A 19,629-nucleotide genomic window follows, 5' to 3' on the forward strand; every position below is an offset into this window, starting at 1 on the left:
AACTTTTTAAAAGGGGCCGTGAGCCTGACCCTTTCTGTCACTGCGGTGCATCTGAGACATGGCAGCACGTTCTCTTTGAATGTAATGAATATCTGAATGAAAGACAGATACTGCTGAGTAAAATAAATAATCTCTCAGAAAATAATGTACATTTGCTCATCGAAAATTCTGATGTCTTCACTACATTTCAACAGTTCTCTGCGGCAGTTTTCAAGAAAAGACTCGCGGCTAGAAACTCTACTTTGGTGTCATAATGATCCAGATTAACTCACTTTTGGGAAGAACATATCGGAAGATAGCCATCGACGCAACAGGAAATGACAGGTAGACCCCTTTCTCCTCTAAGTGATGCTGGATGGGATTCCAAGAAGCTTTGTGTATAAACGGGCCTAAATTATTAGGAAGCTAACCTCGAAGAATTGTAATATTTATATGTAACTTAAATATTTATATGTAAATGTAAATTTATATGTAACTATTGGTAAGTAACAACTTATGTTGCTGTAAAACCGACTGTAAATAATTTTCAAATTCTGTTGCTAGAACTGTCAAACAGAGAGAGTGGTAAATCTCACTGTAATGTAAATAGTGATCAATGTTAACAGTTTATTTCCTTGTTAATGCTAAACTTAATAGGATAACTGATGTATAATGCTACTGATAACTGCACGTCTCTTTACAAATGTTTGTCTTGGCTGTGTGACTTCAATGGGTTTTTGGAGCTCCAGCCTTGTTTTTTTTTTTTTTTTTTTTTTTTGCTGGCTCTAGGCCTGGGCAGCCTGTGAGCGGGATAGCGGGCACCCACTGGTATTGCACTACCTCCAATGGGTGCGGGATTTCGTGCACTTTGGCATGTAAAAGGTTTAAAAAAAAACCAGGCCTGGCTACTCGCGCCTGGGGACAGGCACCAGATAGCAGCTGCACAGGTATTGGCTGCTCCTTTGCAGAGGTCCTACATTCAATACAGATCCACTAGGTGGAGATGGGTTATGCCTAGGGGCCACCCTTGATACCAGGACACACACACACGTGTTTTGTACTGTTTCCTCAAATGTATTGTGAACAAAATATATATATATATGCTAGGGTAATTATATAAATGAGAATGAAAATGTACATAAAATTGTATATAGATTATTGTTTATGTTTCTTGAAATTGTACATAATATTTGGGTGTGTAAATAAATGAAAATGAATGAATGAATGAATGTTCTGGGGTGGTTGGATCCAGGTATTTCTGGAACATGGCATCTAGGATATTACTGATGGATTCCTGCCACGTTTTGGTGTACTCCCCTTGTGGCTTCTTCGTTGTGGGGATGACTTCGCCTCTAGGGAGTTTATTTGTGGTCTCTCTGTAGACCACTCCCCAGGGGTTGTCGTTTCCAACTGTGGATACTAGGTGCTCCCAGGAGCGTTGTTTTCGTTCACGGATCTTTGCTGATATTGATTCCTGGCCGTTCGGTACTGTTGTCGTAGTGCTTCTACCTGTACTGCAGGCCAGCTACGCCTGGCACGTTGAAAATTTTTTCGGCAGGTGTTTACCACACGTCTGAGTTGTTGTAATTCTGGGAACCACCAGGGAACAGCTCCCGGAGTAGGTTTTTTCCGCTTTATAGAATTGTTTGCTGCATCTGTGATAAGCTTGACAATTTTAGCTTGGTGTCTATCTGGGTCCAGTCCTTCTGTGTCAAGTGCTTGAGCAGCTGTACGTAATGACTCCTGGAAGAGAGGCCAGTCTGCCTTCTCAACAGCATATCTGTGTTGCATTTGTCTATGTACCGTTTGTCTATTTAGTTTCCGGTTTAGTTGAAAGGTAATTGTTCGGTGATCAGATGAGGTCCAGTCTTCTCTGACAGTCCAGAATGCAATGTGGTCCGCTAGAGATCTGGTAGCCAAAGTAACATCAATCGTGGCCTCCCACATCGTGTTTGAAAATGTTGGTAGGTTTTTTGGTTTGTTAAGGATCATATAGCAACTGTTTGCCAGATACTCCTCCAGGTGTTGTCCATTAACCGCGCCACGTCGCTCCGGGGTTTCACTAAACCACGCCGGCGAACGGCAGTTTGCATCAGCGCCCACTACGATTTTAGCGTTTGGGAATTCCTCCAGAACATTTTGCAGGTAAGTTATAGCTGGGATATATCTTCTCCTGGCCGAGAGTAAAGCGATACTGCATAAAATTCGCCCAGTGCAGTGATGACGTGGGCACATACAGCCCATGAGAGACAGTAATTTGTGATTTTGGTGACTGTTGTGGAAAAAGTGCACTCTCACCTGGACCTGGATGACAGACTCACCTTTGCTCAACACTTCGCCAATATGAAGACAAAAATATTCGCTGCTTTATGGGCTACTAGACAGGAACTGGTAGGAATTAGGGATCCTCAGCTAGCAACCAAGTACATATTAATGTGTGTCCTGCCAATTGCAATGTATGCCTCGAAAATCTGGTCTTCAGTTCCAGATTCACATTATAAGTCCGTTGCTGGCCACCCTTTTACTATCTCAAGGACCATTCTCTATTCAAACCTTAACATTTTCCTGTGAATAGGCGCATTATAGTCACAGCAGCTTATGCGCCGTTAAACCCCCGTAAAACACACACACAAACACAGTGCTTCTTTAACCAGTGACTCCATTATTTTACCCGGAACAGAAGTTAAACTCACAGTCTATAATTACTTGTGTCAGCCTTTGATCCTCCTTTGTGAATTGGGGTCACATATGCACATCTCCAGTCCGTGGAAACCTCCCCTGAGTCCAAGGAAGCTCTCATAATTATGGCTAAGGGTTTGCTTACTTCATTTGCTGCCTCCTTTAATATAACTGGATAGATCCCATCCACCCCAGGTGCCTTTCTTGTGTTTATCTTCAACAATTTCTCTTCCACTTTCCTCTCAGTTGTTACAAAATCATTTGGTGATACTGTGAAATCCGTTGAGGGCATCCATAGATTTAAAGCATTTATTGATAAACTTTATGTCATGCATAACGCGATACCAAAAAATGCCAGAGAATTGAAGGTGTGCGCAAACTCGCTGGATATTGAACTATTAAAAAAGGTCAGCCCCACTTGATAGGAAACATTGGCCGGAAGATTAACTGTCAAGTGGTGAGAATGAAGTTAGAAAATTATCAATTAGGCTTCAGTTAAATGAAAGAGATACATTTCGGGAATGGAAAAGACGATTTCAGAAGAACTGAAGCATTTGATGAACGCTTTGAGTACGACACCAATTTCATCGAGTGAATGTGAACGAGGGTTTTCACAAATGAATCTGATCGTCGGGCCAACCAGAGCTACGTTGAAGAACAAAACAGTTTCTTCAACGCTGTTTCTTAAAATTGTAGGCCCACCGCTGACCCACTTCCATCCAGCAAAATACTCTTTTTTTTTTTTTTTTATGTAAACCCCAAACACGAGAGTTATTAGAACCTATAGTACTTAGTACCGTGCTTGAGTTGGAGGTTGAGAAGACGAAAGAAGATATTTGTTGACATTGGACTTGAACTTCTGTAGATTGTAATTTTCAGGAAATACGTATGAAGGAAGGTTGTTCCAGAAAAACAGCAATTGAATGAATAAACGAAGAAGATGAAAAGTTGGTTCTGTGGGTTTGAAGTTGGACAGTAAATTGATGTTGGCTGGTGGCTGCACGTGTTCGGATTGTTTTGAAAGAGAGAACGGGAATTATAGAAGCCAATTCAGAAGAATAGTGCCCATGGAAGTATCTGTAGAAGAGGCAAGCAGCAGAAACAGTACGTCTATGAAACAGCGAGTGCAGAGCGATTTGCGATTTATACAGAGTGAGCAGCTGTTTGGAAGAAAAGTAACGCCGAAAGCGAAAGAGAAAACCAAGTTTTTTAGATGCAGAGGAAGCAATATTTGTAATGTGCTTGTGCCCAGAGAGATTAGAAGTCAGGGTAATCCCCAAAAGAGATATATCATTTTGCCTAGAAATCGGAGTGTCACCAAAGATAAGCATAGCTGCAGAAGAATCCTTTTTGTGAGATATAAGACAAGACTGAGTTTTAGAAGGGTTGAAATCAACTAAGTTGTCTTTGCCCCACTGGAGAATTACCTGAAGATCGGCATTTGAGGAATTGGTAGCAGATTTTCGAGAAGTTGAAGCTGATTGAGCAGAACAAGGTTTCTCAAAATGGAAAGTGGAATGCAATGTGCTATCATCGGCAAAACTATGGATAGGATTTCCAGTCAATGGAAGAAGGTCATTGATATACAAAAGGAAAAGAGTGGGGGAAAGAACTGAACCTTGGGGGACACCGGAATTAGTGGACAAGTTGAAGACAGAGAGCCATCTACCATCACCCTCAGTGAGCGATCAGAGAGAAAACTGGATAACCAATTACTAAAAACAGTTGGCAAACCATAAAATGGAATCTTGTTTAGAAGACCTTTATGCCAAACACGATCAAAAGCCTTTGAGATGTCAAGAGCAACTACTTGTGTTTCACCGAACCTTTCCTTTGAATTAGTCCATAAATGGGTAACATAAGCCAGAATATCACCAGTGGATCGACACTGACGGAATCCATACTGGCGATCGTTGATCAGACGGAAGGTTTCTAGGTAGTTTAAGAGTTGGCGGTTAATTGATTTCTCCATTACTTTAAAAAGAGTAGAAGTAATTGCAATGGGACGATAATTGGATGGGGGGGATTTGTCACCCTTTTTAGGAACTGTCTGGATATGAGCAAATTTCCAAGCAGAAGGGAAAAACACCTTTGGAACAAGAAAGTGAAAAAAGACGGGAAAGAATAGGAGTAAGTTCAGGAGCACAGGTTCTGAGAACAAGTGGAGAAATACCATCAGGACTTGGAGCTTTCTTAGCATCGAGATTCATGAAAATCCTTCTGATATGCTTTTGACGGAAGACCACAGGAGGCATTGAATGGAGCGTGTTGGGAATGGTGGGAGGTGGTTTACCAAGATCATTAATACATGAGCTGGCAGAAAAATGGGATGCTAGCAGGTCAGCTTTATCCTTGGCTGAAGTGACAACAGAACCATCTGGTTTGGACAAAGGTGGGAGCAGAGATGAGCAAAAGTTGCGGCCAATAACTTTGGCAAGAGACCAGAATGCTCGGCTACCATTAGGGCAAGACGCAAGTTTTCTACTCTTAGCCTGTTCAAACTCTAGTTTGGACTGATTAATAACTGCTTTACAATTGTTGCGAGCTTTGGTGTACGCAGAAAATGAAACTGAAGAATTAGAAACAAGCCAATTACGATATGCAACATTCTTCTCTTGAACAGCCTTAGCACATTTATTGGAAAACCAAGGTTTAGATAAAGGACGAGATTTTATAGTGGAGTGTGGGATAAAGGATTCCATTCCTGCAAGAATAATTTAACTGACACGATCTTAGCAAACGTTGACATCAGAAGTTTTGAAACAGTAATCCGACCAAGGAAAAGAAGAAAAGAAGTCTCGCAGGTCATCCCATTTTGCGTTCTTGTAATGCCAAACAACACGAGGTTGGGAATAGCCATGAGATAAAGGCTCCATTGGAGAAGAGACAATCACCAAGTTGTGATCTGAAGTGCCTAAAGGACCTCTCAATTTGACCGTATACTTAGAAGGGTTGTTTGTGAGAAAAAGATCAAGCGTGTTGGCTGTATGATTAGGATTGTCCGGTATTCTTGTACGTAAATGAAGAATATGTGTAAGGTCATTAGTAATTGCAAAAGCCTCAGCATCTCGACCAGCTGTGTCGGTATGAGTAGAAAACGGAAGCCAGCTGGAGTTGTGAACATTAAAATCACCAAGGAAAATTACCTCTTATATCTGAACGGACATAAGCACAAGTTCCACCTTTGAGGCGAAAGGAATCATACAGCGAATAACTTGGGCAACTGAGATGAGCAGTAGTTGAATCAGCGGATAACTGAGATTCTGTCAGAAAAAGTACATGGGGTTTGGCAGACTGCAAGTGGAAATGGACATCGTTGAGATTAGAATTGAGACCACGTATATTTGTGAAATGAATTAGGAAGTCCTTGGGAGGTTTAGATCTTTTCGTAGATAAGCTTGCTCTATTAGTTTGACAACTCATGGTGTATTCAATAGTAAGAAAAAGTGGGTGGGACATGCTGTATAAAGTAATGAAATTTTTGGATATGGGGTACACATGGTAATAATATACTCAGATCCTTGACATAACGTGGCCTCGACAATGCTCCCCGCATACACACTACTCGGACTCCCTGCTGTCACTATCTGGCAGAGTAGAAGTAGCAGGATTATACACTAGCTGATCCGGAAGCCTCCTAGAGAGTTACCAATAGGTTCGGTCCGGTGTGCTAACTAGCGGCCGGCCTGCGAACACCGTTTTAGAGCTGTACCCTCGAAATGTAAGGAATATTGGATCTCTCGCCACGACGTTCATCGTAACCTCAAAAGTCATCAATCATACTGCATGATGGAAGAGATAGGGAGGGGTTGACCGGAACTGAGCTCTAGAGACTAAACATGGGTTCCACCACTTCAAGCCTCCAATAAGCAAAGTGGTGGTATTTCACCGGTTGATGAGAGTCATCTACCACTTAGTACTGCCTGGTAACATAGAAGGGCGACGTTCCTCCATGTGGTGTGGGCGCTACACCTCAACCCCTGCTTACGTTGGTTTACACCTGAGTGGTCACCCACAGTGTGCTTGTGCATGGAGGTTATACCCAGGATTACTAAAAGTCCCACCATGAAGGTGCAAGCAGAGGATTTGGCTGTCACAGACCGTCTGGACCTCGCCGAAATTGGGTCCATTTGACTTGAGTGTCACCCGAATATCAGTTCCATCAGCGTTTTAGACTCCCAGCTAGCAAGTACAGCTTGTCTGGCCTATCTGAGAGAATGTCTGTGACAACCTCAAGGACCGATATGGCTGATTCAGAAAGGTCATTGAGCAACGGAACAAACAGTTGAAAGGAAGTCGGCATAATGCGTCGGATGAGAACATAATAAAAATTTGGAATATTCCATAAAGTTTCATTATGATATTATTTTTGTTGAAATTTTTACTTATTATTTTTTACTTAGTACTATTTTTTGCGCATTTTTCTTATTTTTGTATATACGCTACTTGAATAATAAATTTATGCTTTATATACTGTGTAATAATGTACTCAATTTGTTGTTCTTATTCCAAAAACATTACTCTTTTTTTTTTTTTATTATTCTTTATCCTTTATTAACAAAAACAACAAGCGGCCCTTAGCCAGAAACTGGCAAATGCGCTATGTACATACATAGATATATATATAATGATATATATATGATATATATAATGATACAATATATAATGATACATACAATGATATATACATATAATCGTGTTAATTACAATGTTATAAGTGTAATGAACATGTAACATGTTCACACAGTAAATCACATCACCCAACTAATCAGAAGTATTAATTGTGGCACAGGAACCACAAGACAGCAGTCTTTTTCTGTCCTAGGAAGAACGAAAACCGCAGCCACTGGAGGTAGTGCTATACCAATGGGTGTTAGCTACTCCTGTATCCACAGCTGCCCAAACTGGGGTACCAGCTTAAAAAAAAAGTACATGGCGGGCGATATCAGTTTTAAGAAATATCGATAGACATTGCAGGTGTTGGGTTGGTTCCTTGTTGTTGATATGTTGATAAACTTGAGAAGAATTGCTTTCTTTTGGTGAAAACAGCAGAGCACAATTGTTGTAAAGCTGAGAACGATTGAGAATTTTCAGTCAGCGCCACTTCATTTCCTTCAGAGAAGTTGCTGACAGCAGCTTGTAGTGCATATCTGTCATCGCGGTACAGGCTGCAGCGATACAGAATGTGCGTCCAGGTTTCCTCAGCACCACACAAGCAGAGATTGGTATCAGACAACCCAAATTGAAATAGTTTGGAGTTGATGGAGCCGTGCCCAGTAAGTATATACGATGTTGTTATGCTGGGAGAAAACCATTGGCAGACGTTCTTGTTGAGAGGGAAGGTGACTGCAGGAACAAAAGAGCGAGTGACTTGACCATTAGTACTGGAATCCCATCGTGATTGCCACACACTGATAAGTTCATTACAGATTCTCCGTTTCTCGCCTTTGATGTTAGCAGTTAAGTTGCATGAGATGCCGAGAATGTCGCCGGGAACTCCGTGCTTTAGACGATAGCATAGTCCTTTGAAGATGACATGCAGGTCTAGTGGTAAGACTCCAGCACGGACCTGCAGAGCAGCAGAGGACACTGTCCTGCAGGCCCGGAGCATGGCAAGCAGCATAATCCGTTGAATGGAAATGATCTTGGAACGGAGTTTAACCTTAACGGCTCTATGGAACCAGACTCCCGAAGCATATGTCGTTATTGGTACGAATACTGCTTTATAATACAGTAAGAGGTCTTCCTATTTAGTCCCCAGTCCAATTTGGAAATTCGGATAACTGCTGCAGTGAACTTCTTAATCTTAGAGGCGAGGTGATTAATGTGAGAGGAGAAGGTTAACCTGTCATCTAAAATTACGCCAAGATGTTTTAATTCAGGAACAAAAGCGATTTGCTTTCCGTCTATCTTTATATTTATCTTAAAAACCATCAGTTTTGTTTTTGTGGCAGATATTTGCAGTTTATGTGTACTTGACCACTTGATTAGCTCAGAATGAGATATATTGGCTGATTGTTCCAGTTGAAGACGCGATCGACCTGGAATTAGAAGAACCAAATCATCGGCGTAGGCGAAGGCAGAGATATTGTCAGGTTTTTGCGTGAGCCAGCTGTTCAAAACTGTGTTCTAGAAGAGGGGTCCCAGAACTGATCCCTGGGGGCATCCTCTTGAGAGAGACTGCTGTTTCGAGATTACTTGGATGAGTCTATTTTGGAAGTAGCTTCTAATAACTTGGAACAGTTGCTGAGAACACTTGGCTTTGGTAAGACGATTGAGAGCGCTCTCCAACCAGAGGGAATCGAAAGCTCCCTCGAAGTCAATGAATATGGCCATTTCATATTTAGCCCTCGAAGCTGATATGTGGTCAACTAAAGAGACCAAGGCGTCTTCGCAGGATTTTCCCTTCTTGAAGCCAAATTGGGGTGGAGACAATAAGTTTTGACCTTCAATTAAATCTGCTACTCTGGGTGCTAACAATCTTTCAAATAGTTTGCCAAGGTTTGCCAAAAGAGAGATGGGTCTGTATGCTTTGAGATCAGATTTATTTTTGTCCGGCTTGTGAGCTACCTTCCAGAGATTAGGAAATATCCCCTCAGTAAGACATTTGTTGTACACAGAAGTATTTCTGGAAAGCTTTCGGCAAATTTGATAATTACAGCATTCTCCACAAGATCTAAACCCGGACATTTATGGATATTTATTTTGCTTAGGGGCAGCTTTAGCTCGGGAAGAGTGAAGAGATCCGTTTCATATGAGGAGTGGTAGGTTGAGTTTCTATTCCTGATACATATTTGTTCTCGAGTTTCTGTTGTGAGATCGTCCAGGGGAAAGCAAGCGATCCAGGATGGCGTTAACTGAATCATTCCAGTTAGTGGTTTCTGTGCTGTTGTTCACTATAGTGTTGTACACTTCATGAGAGTGATACTTGTTTTAGCTAATTTTATATAATAGACCCCAGGGATCAGAATTTCCTTTGGAGTGAACTACGTGTTGCCAGGAGGCAAGTTTTTGTTTTACAATTGTATTTATGTATTCGTTCCGCTGGCCTTTATAAACATTACTCTTGAAGTAACAATATTAGGAAACAATTTTTTAGTTTACTTTTCACATCCTTTTAATTTTCAATTTTTCTCGATAGGCTAGAATGAGCGCCGGCACCCAGGTTTTACCAAAAAAAGATCCGGAACTTCCGGCCATCCTTCTAGATCGTTCGAGAAAATTCTGGATGCCGGAAGTTCAGGCAATAAGTTGGAGGTCTAGACAATAGTATGGGAATGAGCAAATGAGATAGGAGATGAAAGGGGCGAAATAGCTAATGATTGGTCAGAAATAAGGGGTGGGGAAGACACAAAAAGGCGATGCGAGGCGAGGAAAAGAGTGTTCCCGAGTTTTTTCCTGAGAGCGAAGGTTCCCGAGAGGGTGTTCCAGAGTTTTGTTATGAGGATGGTCTCTAAAGAGGTGGTTCCTGAAGAGTAGTAGTGGTGGTTCGGAGAGAAAAAGGAATGAGTTGCGAAGAGAAGTCTAACAATAAAGAAAAAAGGGAATCAAATAAAAGAAGTGATAGTTAAGCTTAAGAAAAGTTAAGTATAATAATATATATATAGTGAAGGAATGGCGAAGCAAACCTGCCAGAAAAAGGCGCCGAGAAGTTGAAAGTTTTCGTATCGAAATATAGGTGAGCTGTATCCAATTAGAAATAATGCCAAATAAGAGTACTGAAACGTCAGTGACTTGCATAGAATAGTGAAGTAAGGATAGACGATCCTGACGGATATTCGAGTGCCGCGACAAGGTAATAACGCCCAGGAAGACCGAGAAAAAAGAAAAAATATAAATCCTGATAGAAATCAGCAGTTCCAGTAACTGATGAGGAGTGTATTTGGGAATAATAACAGATTCCTAAAGCTGAGCAGCCATCCCCAGACAAGGCGATAAATTCCAGAGAAAGAAATGGATGATGCCCAACATAGATGCGAAAGCAGCCTCAAGTAAGGAGAAGGAAAGCTCCAGCGAAAGAAAGGGATCCAGCTCATCAGTATAAGTAAGTGGTATATAGTATTCATATTACTCTATAGACCAAAGGACTCTAGGGAATGGGCGAACAAAATTTAAAGGATCATTGTGACATTTATGTATAATAAGAAATATGCTAGTAAAGTAGACAATTAGGATAAAGTTCTGAAGTAAAGTAAAGGACCAGATATATATATATAGATATGATATATATATTGCCTCTAAATGAAGGAATGCGCCTTAATAATTTTGGAAGGGATAATTAAGAAAGTTTACTAAGATAAGTGATATATATATTCATATATATGCTGGTTTAAAGGAAGAATTCTACTGTATTGAGATAATTTAGGAATAGGAGAGAAGTAAATTCTTTACCTGAAATTTTGTTAATGGAGATCTGAATGTAGAACCTAATTTGATCCAATAGAGACGAAGTGAGTTGCTTAAAAAAAATTATTATCGATTAAAGTATAGAACTGTTAATACCTAAGTGATATGAAGGAAGGTGATGTTCTTGAATTTAGTTAAACTAAACATTATTACATACCTAGTACTGTTTAGATAATATTATCAAACTGAATTATGATCACTGCCATCAATTATCTATATTTGTATATATGTTAATAAACAAATTGTATATAATGCAATTTGTTTATTAACATATAAACAAATAATGCATATGAGTTGTGTCAGTCGTTTTGAACTTCAGCCAGTCCAAAGTAGGAACACCTAAACTATTGAGACCCCCTAGAGTCTAGAATCTTCTGGGAGATTAACAAGTCAGGTGTAAAGTGGGAGGGGACAAAACGGGGGGCATAGTAATAGTACAGGGAACAAATTAAATAAATAAAGGATATATAATATAAAAAAATAAATAGAAGATATATATATATATATATTATATAGAAGAATCAACATAATTATTCCCCTCCCACACCATTTCCCTCAACACGAATTGTTGAGGAGGCTTCCATCCTGCAGTGGGTTGATAATGGTTGCAGTTTACCTTTTTTTTTATTATTGATGAAAACAGTGAGTTTGATGTAAAGTGAGTTTGAGTGTAAACCTGTAAAGGAAGAGAAGAACCTCTTCCTAAGCAACATTTATGAATTGCGTGTGAGAGGCGATGACCAATACGGAAAAAGGAAAAGAAAGGGTCTGTTTGCGAACGCAAATTATGCGTACATGTGGGGGAATAATTGAGAATGGTTGACGAGATGTGTGAGATGGTGAATTGCCTTGCATCATGGTTCCTATGTATGTAGAGAATTCAATTTGGAACCTGTATATATGTATTTTTTTTTATATAAGGCTCATTAAAATTGGTTATTTCTATAAATTTGGTGTGGTCTTTAATGCTCCGCAAAATTGCAGGCAAGTTGCCTGCAATTTTGAATTTTCTGAAAATTGCAGTCACAGTTGAGGTTTGTATCCGCCCGGGCCTTCAGTAGGGTGGAAGCGAACAACAATTATTTTAAAGAAAATTTATAAATATCAGTAAAACGGGGCGATCGCAACCCATCAGCCTGCATAAGATCATGCAGCGTTCCAGTTCACTTTCCTTACCCTCCTCCTCCTTCTTCCTTTGCCTTTCCCTCAATCGAGAACGAAATTTTCACGGTTATAAACTAGGGGTCATAAATTCGAGTTATCGGAGGGGGGACGAGGAGTTGTTTAGACTGAATTGCGGGAAGTTTCATTTTAGTTACAAATTATTGGAATAAGTTACCTACATGGGTGGTAGAGGCTGACAGTTTGGGGAAATTTTAAGGTTAGCTAGATAGTTGTCTGTGGGAGGAGGGAAACGCATAGATTGTCTACTTCCTTTTCTTTTATTATTTAATTTAATTTATTATTATTATTTTTTTTTTCTTTTGGCTGGTGCAGCGTAAGCCTTAAGGGGCTTACACGTAGAATGCAGGTGGCATTACCTGAAATCAGCAGTCACAAGTAGCCTAAATCAATAATGTAAGTTAATGGGGGAGTGCGTACAGTCGACGCAGATTGCCTCGCGTTTCTAGTTTATTTTGTGCACGGAACATTTTATTTGTCGTCCGTCAAAAAAAAAAAAAACTGGGGCGGGTAGACAAATCGTATCAGTGCCTTTTCGCATTGGAGCGTGGAAGATGGATCCGTGCGTGATCTATTTTGCGTATCGGCTCATTGCGGTAAAAAGACGGGGCGAAATACGGTACACACTTCTATCCATTGCCTTTTGTTTAGGTTTCCTCCGATGATGAATCCCCAAATTGCTTTCTTTTTCTTAATCTCATCCATAAAACGTTCAATATCTAAATCCTCCATTTTTTTGCCAAAATCAGAGAAAAAATCGCTTCAACTGACGCAATAACCCCACTTGGACGGAAACCTCCACGCAATTGGACCGAAATGACCCGACAGAGCGGTTGTCGGCAATGATGTCTACACATCGGTGCTGCCAACTGACAGCGCACGACAGTCGAGTGCATAAAAGGACCAATTAGACACCGTGTAGTTAGAAAATTCGTGCGACTGTAGGACACGAAGGCAACGTAAACGGAGTATAAAATGATGTTCTTTGCGAGAAGTCCCCGTGAATCGAGTCTCGCGAAGAAAATTTGTAATACGCAAGTTTTAACCCGAAATTTTAATTTCAAACATTTATGTAAAACGCGCAATACGGGACAAAAATGTCGAATTGCATTCCAACAGGAACACCGCGCTCCTTTCTTTCCAATATTTATCGGTAAAGTGAATTTCTAATCTGTAAATTTATGTAATAAATAAGTAGAATCAATCCGCGTTTTTATTAATCGAATTTAAAACAACGTTTCTCTATATTTGAAATTGCGCTTCAACCTTCCGATTCATTACAGAAACGATGACACCCACAAGTTTGGCTACTCTAATGTACGGGGATGGAGAATACCCATCAGTTCCTTTCTGTTTTCAAATCTTGAGAAAGAAAAGAGCAAAAATTTATCACTACGACAAGGAAGAAATTAAAGTTTGCAAAATGCAAAATTAACTTTTTATTACTTCAGTTTCACATTTTTACTTACTCCGCTTCTGCAAATATCACACTGCATTTAATGTCTGATCTAAATATATATGCAATTACTGAATTGTAAATATATGATTTGTGTATTGTGTGTACCAATCATTAATGTGTAAATACTGTATTAAATATGAAATGTGTATATAATATTTGGGGACGAGAATACGTGGTCAGTACAGGTAACCCACTGCCCGGAAGAGTATCTCGTACCCCGACATGTACTTAGCACCCATCCTGGCACTTTGGCGTCCGGGGTGGTTTCCTTATGGAAATAGGCCGATGAAAATAATACAAAAATAAATATTAATAATAATTTTTAGTAATAGAAATCACACGTTGCGCAATTCCGTGGCACCCGCAAAACCCACCCCATCGCATTTTTTTCCGCGCGTACCGGAAAGCTGCCACTTTCAGGTACGCGGCTACTCGCGTTGTTCGTGTAATCTTACACTTCCTCGGCTTCCTCGCACCATGAGGCCATTACTAATGCTACTACTAACATTAATACTAATCGTGTTTCTTAACAAACTGTTCCCATTATTTGTTCGAGTTTAATAAGGTTACAATAAAGCGCCGCGTACGTCCAAAGTGGTCGAGAATCTAGAAACAAGCGAGCAAACGCTACTCACCTGCCAACCACAAATTGCGCAAGGGAATCCTCGAAGCGAAGGTATCCCACGACAAAGTGGAGAGGTTATTGGCGACCACAGACAGGTTGAAGAGAGTAGGAGATTTCGAAAATGCTCCGTTGACCGACACCAAGAGATTGTGGCTGAGATCGATCGATTGGAGACTTCTAAGCGCACTCGTGTCAGCACCATTCAACTCTTGCAGGAGGTTGTGGGATAGATTGAGGTTGAGGAGCTCCCCCAAGGTCTGGAGGGAGCGATTCAGATGACGAATGCTGTTCTGGTACAAAAAAAGTTTTTGGAGCTTGACGAGATCTGCGAAGGCACCGTCGCTAACTTCGGATATTTGGTTGTGGCCCAGATTCAGGTGGGTCAGCTGGCGGAGCCCCTTAAAATTAACGGATTCCACGGCGGTCAGGTTGTTCCACGAGAGGGAGCAGAAGGCGAGCTCGGGCAGCCGATTCAAAGCGGCACCGAGAGAGATGACCCTGTTGCTGTTCAAGATCAGGGTATCCAACGAGGGAAGTTCGAAGATGTCTTCGAGTGTCTCCAGCTGGTTGTAGCCCAACTCGAGGAATCGCAAAGCGGATAGATCGTAAAACATCCTTGCGGGGAACGACTTCAGACGATTGCAGTTCAACCTGACGTACTGCAGGCGGGGCATCTCCTTAAAAAGACCGCCACCGACGCTCTCCAGTTCGGTGTACGACAGGTCGATGTTCTCCACAAGCGGCAGTTTCCTGAGGAATGCGTCGGCCGTGAGGTTCCTGAGGTTGTTCTTCGCGAGGGAGATGGTGCGTACGGCCCACATGTTCTCGTGGAAGATGTCATTGGCGTTGGTCAGCCTGTTGTTGAAGAAACTGATGCTCTAAAAGGAAATGAAAGGAGGAAATCAGTTAATAGGGAGATACAGAGAGAGAGAGAGAGAGAAATGCGGCGAAGAAGAAGAAGAAGAAGAATGGCAAAGCGCACATGCAGCAATAATGACACCAATAAATGGTAATGTAATGCACGAAACGGAAGCGATTAATGTTAATGTTCACTCTGAATTGTCTTCAGTTAAATGAATCTTTATTTGTCCTACCAAATTTAAAATATAGGTTGTTGTCTAATGCTTACGAATTAACAGATATCGTTTTGTACTTAAAACAATATTACGATGGTGATTTGGTCCAGATTTCGTTGGTCCATAATTTGGCTTTTGTATGTTCTGTTTTTTCCAAACTATGGAGAAAGTGTTGAAGTGTTGAATCATGTTGAATCAGGTAGGTGGTCATAATAATGTGACTGGATCCTGTAGTGTCGAACCCGGATTAACATTCGAATGGCACTCCTGGATCAGAGGGTAATGGCCATTATTGCTTCTTTTTTTTTGCAATTATAAGAGTGATTTTTTACTAATTAATTGTTGAGCGAGACCTCGTGCGAATGCGTGATAATTAGAACACGATTCTAGGTTCAACTCCTTTCGTTCTGTCGCATTTGTAAAAATTTACGAATTTTTAGAAAACGGAAAGAAAGAAAGAAAGAGCGCACGTGCACAAGGCGTATGTTTTTTATTTAACGCGAGATTTTCATATACATTAAGGGGCTGACAAAATAGAAGCAAAGAAGAAATCACCCTATTTAGCAGTCACGCAAAAGCCAAAGAATTTAGGCTCGAAGGACGGTCAGCTCGACAAACAAAACGGAAACGTGACAAGGCGTGAAAACGCGAGGGAGCGTTCCCTGTTTGCCTAAAGAGTGGAGTGCTAAAGTATCCCTGGCTCGATTGTACCGCCGCACGTGCATCTCCACGGTTCAGTTTGCCGCTGAGTGGAGATTTTGTTGTTGTTTTGGTTTTTAGGAGCATCAGCAACTAAGGCCATATTGGTCCGGGAATATGCGGTGGTCATTCCCTTGACCTTTCTGCATCCTCCGTTTTTGGTGGTGGTGGTGGTGACGGGCTCGAACCCAGGTCTAATCAAGAAGCGTGTGCTACGCACCGCTGCTCCTTCCCACCTGGCTACGGAGGCGCCTCTGAGTGGAGATAAACACGAACGGCAGAAGAAAAAAGACAAGGCCGCCGTAGCCTAGTGGTCAGGCGCGCGGGTGCATAAGTACACGTGCCTTGAGTGACCGGGGTTTAAGCCCGTGACTGCTGAATACGGTGCGGTTTCTTGTATTGTGTCTATCTTGTGAACTCCTCTGATCATTTTGATCGTCCCGGAGTATAAACAGAAAATTTATTTATTTTAAGATGGGGTGCACTTACCACAGGGTTCAAGCGGCTTAACAGCCCATCGACTGAAGTGAGGCGATTGGAGCCGAGGTTCAGATTCTGTAGAGAGGCGAGCGAGTCGAAGATTTGTTCCGGAAGATGTGCGATGTGGTTGGCAGACAGGTCGAGCACCTGCAGTTTAACAGTCGCTTCGAAAACCCCCTCTTCCACGAGCTCGATGTGGTTGCTGGCCAGCGACACGAACAAGAGGCCGCTCAGGTTTCGAAACTCGTCGGTCAGTGCTGTCACGTGACTACGTTCCACCCAAACGCCCTGCAGTTTGGAAACGGTTCGTATCGCGCGCGGCACGCTCGTGAGAGAGGTCTCTTCGAGTCTTACCTCGGTAGTTCCGCGCATGCCTTCGAATGCGTCCGCGTGAACCGCGTTCAGGGGGCACTTGAAGAGCAGCGTGACGATCGTCAGGTTGTCGAAGGCCCTGCTGGGGAGGGCCCTGATGTCGGGCGACTCCTTGACGTACAGGTGGAAAATCGTGGTGTCTCGGAATCTGTTCCACAGCGTGCGTTGAAGGTCGGACAGGGCGGTCAGTCCCCGGCAATTCACGTACACCAAGTACCCGTTCGGCTTGCACACGCACGAGCTGAGCTCGGGACACAGAGACGTGGTACCCACACAAGACGCCACCAGTGCCGCCACTGCCACCGCAGCACACGCGGAGTATTTTAGCATCGTTTCGAGATCCGCACTCGCCGTCCTCACCACAGATCGACTGCCGCTCCTTTTGGACAGCAAACGACTCGTGGGCGGTGGTGCCTTCTGTTTTTCGTCCTCGCCGTCCTCTGTATGTTTGGTTCGCACGAGGAAGGAAATTCTCCTTGCGCTCAAAGAGCGGAAGCCTCACATATACACGCACACATACAGACGATGGGAGGCTTTTCGCTGAGAATTTTGCAGCGTTGGCCGACGTAATTGGAAGATTCCAATCCGCTTTCAGTCCGTCTTGCGACGATCCGCAAACAGGACCGCCCTCCCCCCCCCTTCGCACAGCGTTGTCTGCGTTAAAACGTTTGGACTTTCGGTCGGTTCAACTTTTTCGTTGTCGCAGTGGGTGATGGTTGACTGCGCCATCTAGTGGCTGGAAGTTTTGTTGGCGCGAATCCAACTCGTCCCACACGCCACCGGATGTTCGCGCAGTTCCTCGCTTTAAACGAGAGTACCGCTGTATTTCCTGCTCTCTTTCGCTCACTCGTGGGCTCGAGCTTACCCTACTGTCTGAGATGAAGGAGTTCGGACAAAACACCGGCTACTTCCTCGCAAACATGGCTTCCTTCCGATCGAAGGTGTATTCATACGCGCCTGTGATCGCGAGAAAACAAAAATAAAAATGAAAGGTTTTGCGATTCAAAAAAACTACGAAAATTCAAACTTTCTGAAATTGTTGAAAACCGCTTTGGACGAGCGTTTACTTTACGGCTTAAAATGCTCAAACAGCGAATACAATTATTATTATTATTATTATTATTATTGAAGTACAGTGTTAGAGAGGGAAAATCTTTTTTTAGATGAATACAATGTACATAAAGCCTGGGGCTCACATCACAAATTATTATTATTATTTCTCCCTGGTTGGGGGTTAGCAATACCCACCTCGTAACGGGTATCGCTACAAAGTACCCACAGCGGTTATCGTTATGTCCGATGTTACTATTTGTCTACGAACTCTCTGACAATCGTACAGGTGGTCAGGATTGCAACGTTCTGGAGTTCCTTGTAGGTGTTTGCTGGGAGACCCATTGCTGCCGGACTGTCGTGTACGGTTTTTGGCACCATACCTGTGATCGGGGCCGCCGCGACCCTCTATGTCGCCAGTAAAAGCGAAATCAAATTTGCCGCCCCAAAATATAAAATAGCGTTCATTTATCGCAAAAGAAAAGAATTACAACGCATCTCGCATATAATAGAATGAAACAACGAGCTAAAATAACAAAATCATTCTGAAATGCTGGAAAGAAACTTTAACTTGACAGTAATGGTATTCTATCACGATAATAAAAAAAAGAAAATTATAATTTTTGAAATAATTAAACAAATTTATGATTCCTCGCTTTAAGAAATGCGAATTTATTAATTATTTCCTTTATGTTTTCATTTTTTTCCTCAGGGTCATTTTCTACTGAAATGATTGCCAAATTGGAGAGTACTTGTTCACATATTGTCGACCGTAAATAATTTTTGATTAATTTTGAAAAACTCCGTTCACCCGAGGCAGCTGAAACTGGTAAAGTGGCAAAATTCGAAGGACAACCGCTACATTTGGAAAAGTATCCGTAAAATCGTTTTTAAATAAGGGTAGTGAAGAAGAATTTCTTCGTACAGCTTAAGGGTAGTGAAAAAGAATTTAAGATGCATTAAATATGAATTATTCGTTTCGTTCACTGTTTGCTCACTCTCATAACCCACAATCTGCAAATTACCGACGTCAGGGGCCCAATTACAATCAGAATTTGTGAAGCTAATAATCAGAGAACAGTTTTATCAATCGCGAGGTTCTTTGTGTGCCATATTTGGGAAAACCACATCTACGTGCGGGACAATATCTGTCGTCGCTCAAATTTACAGAAACCGGGCCAGACGGCCATTCCGGATGCCTGCGCTACATACACACGCGCCGGTTTGACTGCACAAACTTGGCCTGTGCAGGCAAGCCTGTATTGGTAATATTACCGCCAAATTTGGATCCACTAAAACTGCAAATAACAGAGCTTATATCACCAAACCAGCCTCCATGCTAATTATTCAGCCACATAACTCAGTCAACATTCGCTTTTCACATAATAACAATAATAATTTATTTATCCCTATATCATGTTACACTTTTCTGGGAGATAACGTCAAAAAGGGAGGAGAACACATAAGCCAATGGCTTTTTAGGGGGTATTCCCTTAAAAAATTATGAATATACAAATATACAATTGAAAAATGCACAGTTCTGAAATTGTACAGGTAATGTTCAACAGGAAAGACAGAAATAAATAAATAAATTGGACTTTTTTTTGTACATTTCTTTACAG

At 41.7% G+C, this 19,629-nt stretch overlaps 1 protein-coding gene across 2 annotated transcripts in view; it reads right to left on the reverse strand.

Annotated features, from left to right (window-relative positions):
• Positions 1 to 17,594, reverse strand: part of LOC150090463 (uncharacterized) — an 88,968-nt gene extending 71,374 nt beyond the window's left edge. For both annotated transcript variants that reach the window (XM_090389902.1, XM_090389903.1), the window contains exons 1-2: positions 16,595 to 17,594; positions 14,341 to 15,208 (exon numbers count right to left, since the gene is read on the reverse strand). In XM_090389902.1, the coding sequence (XP_090246028.1) occupies positions 14,341 to 15,208; positions 16,595 to 17,287 (1,561 nt within the window). In that variant the 5' untranslated portion in view covers positions 17,288 to 17,594. The remainder of the gene's footprint in view (positions 1 to 14,340; positions 15,209 to 16,594) is intronic.
• Between the last annotated feature and the right edge of the window lie 2,035 nt (positions 17,595 to 19,629).

This window comes from Mastigoproctus giganteus, chromosome 2, assembly GCF_048544385.1.
Source record: "Mastigoproctus giganteus isolate SK-2022 chromosome 2, ASM4854438v1, whole genome shotgun sequence".
NCBI classification, from domain to species: Eukaryota; Metazoa; Arthropoda; class Arachnida; order Uropygi; family Thelyphonidae; genus Mastigoproctus; species Mastigoproctus giganteus.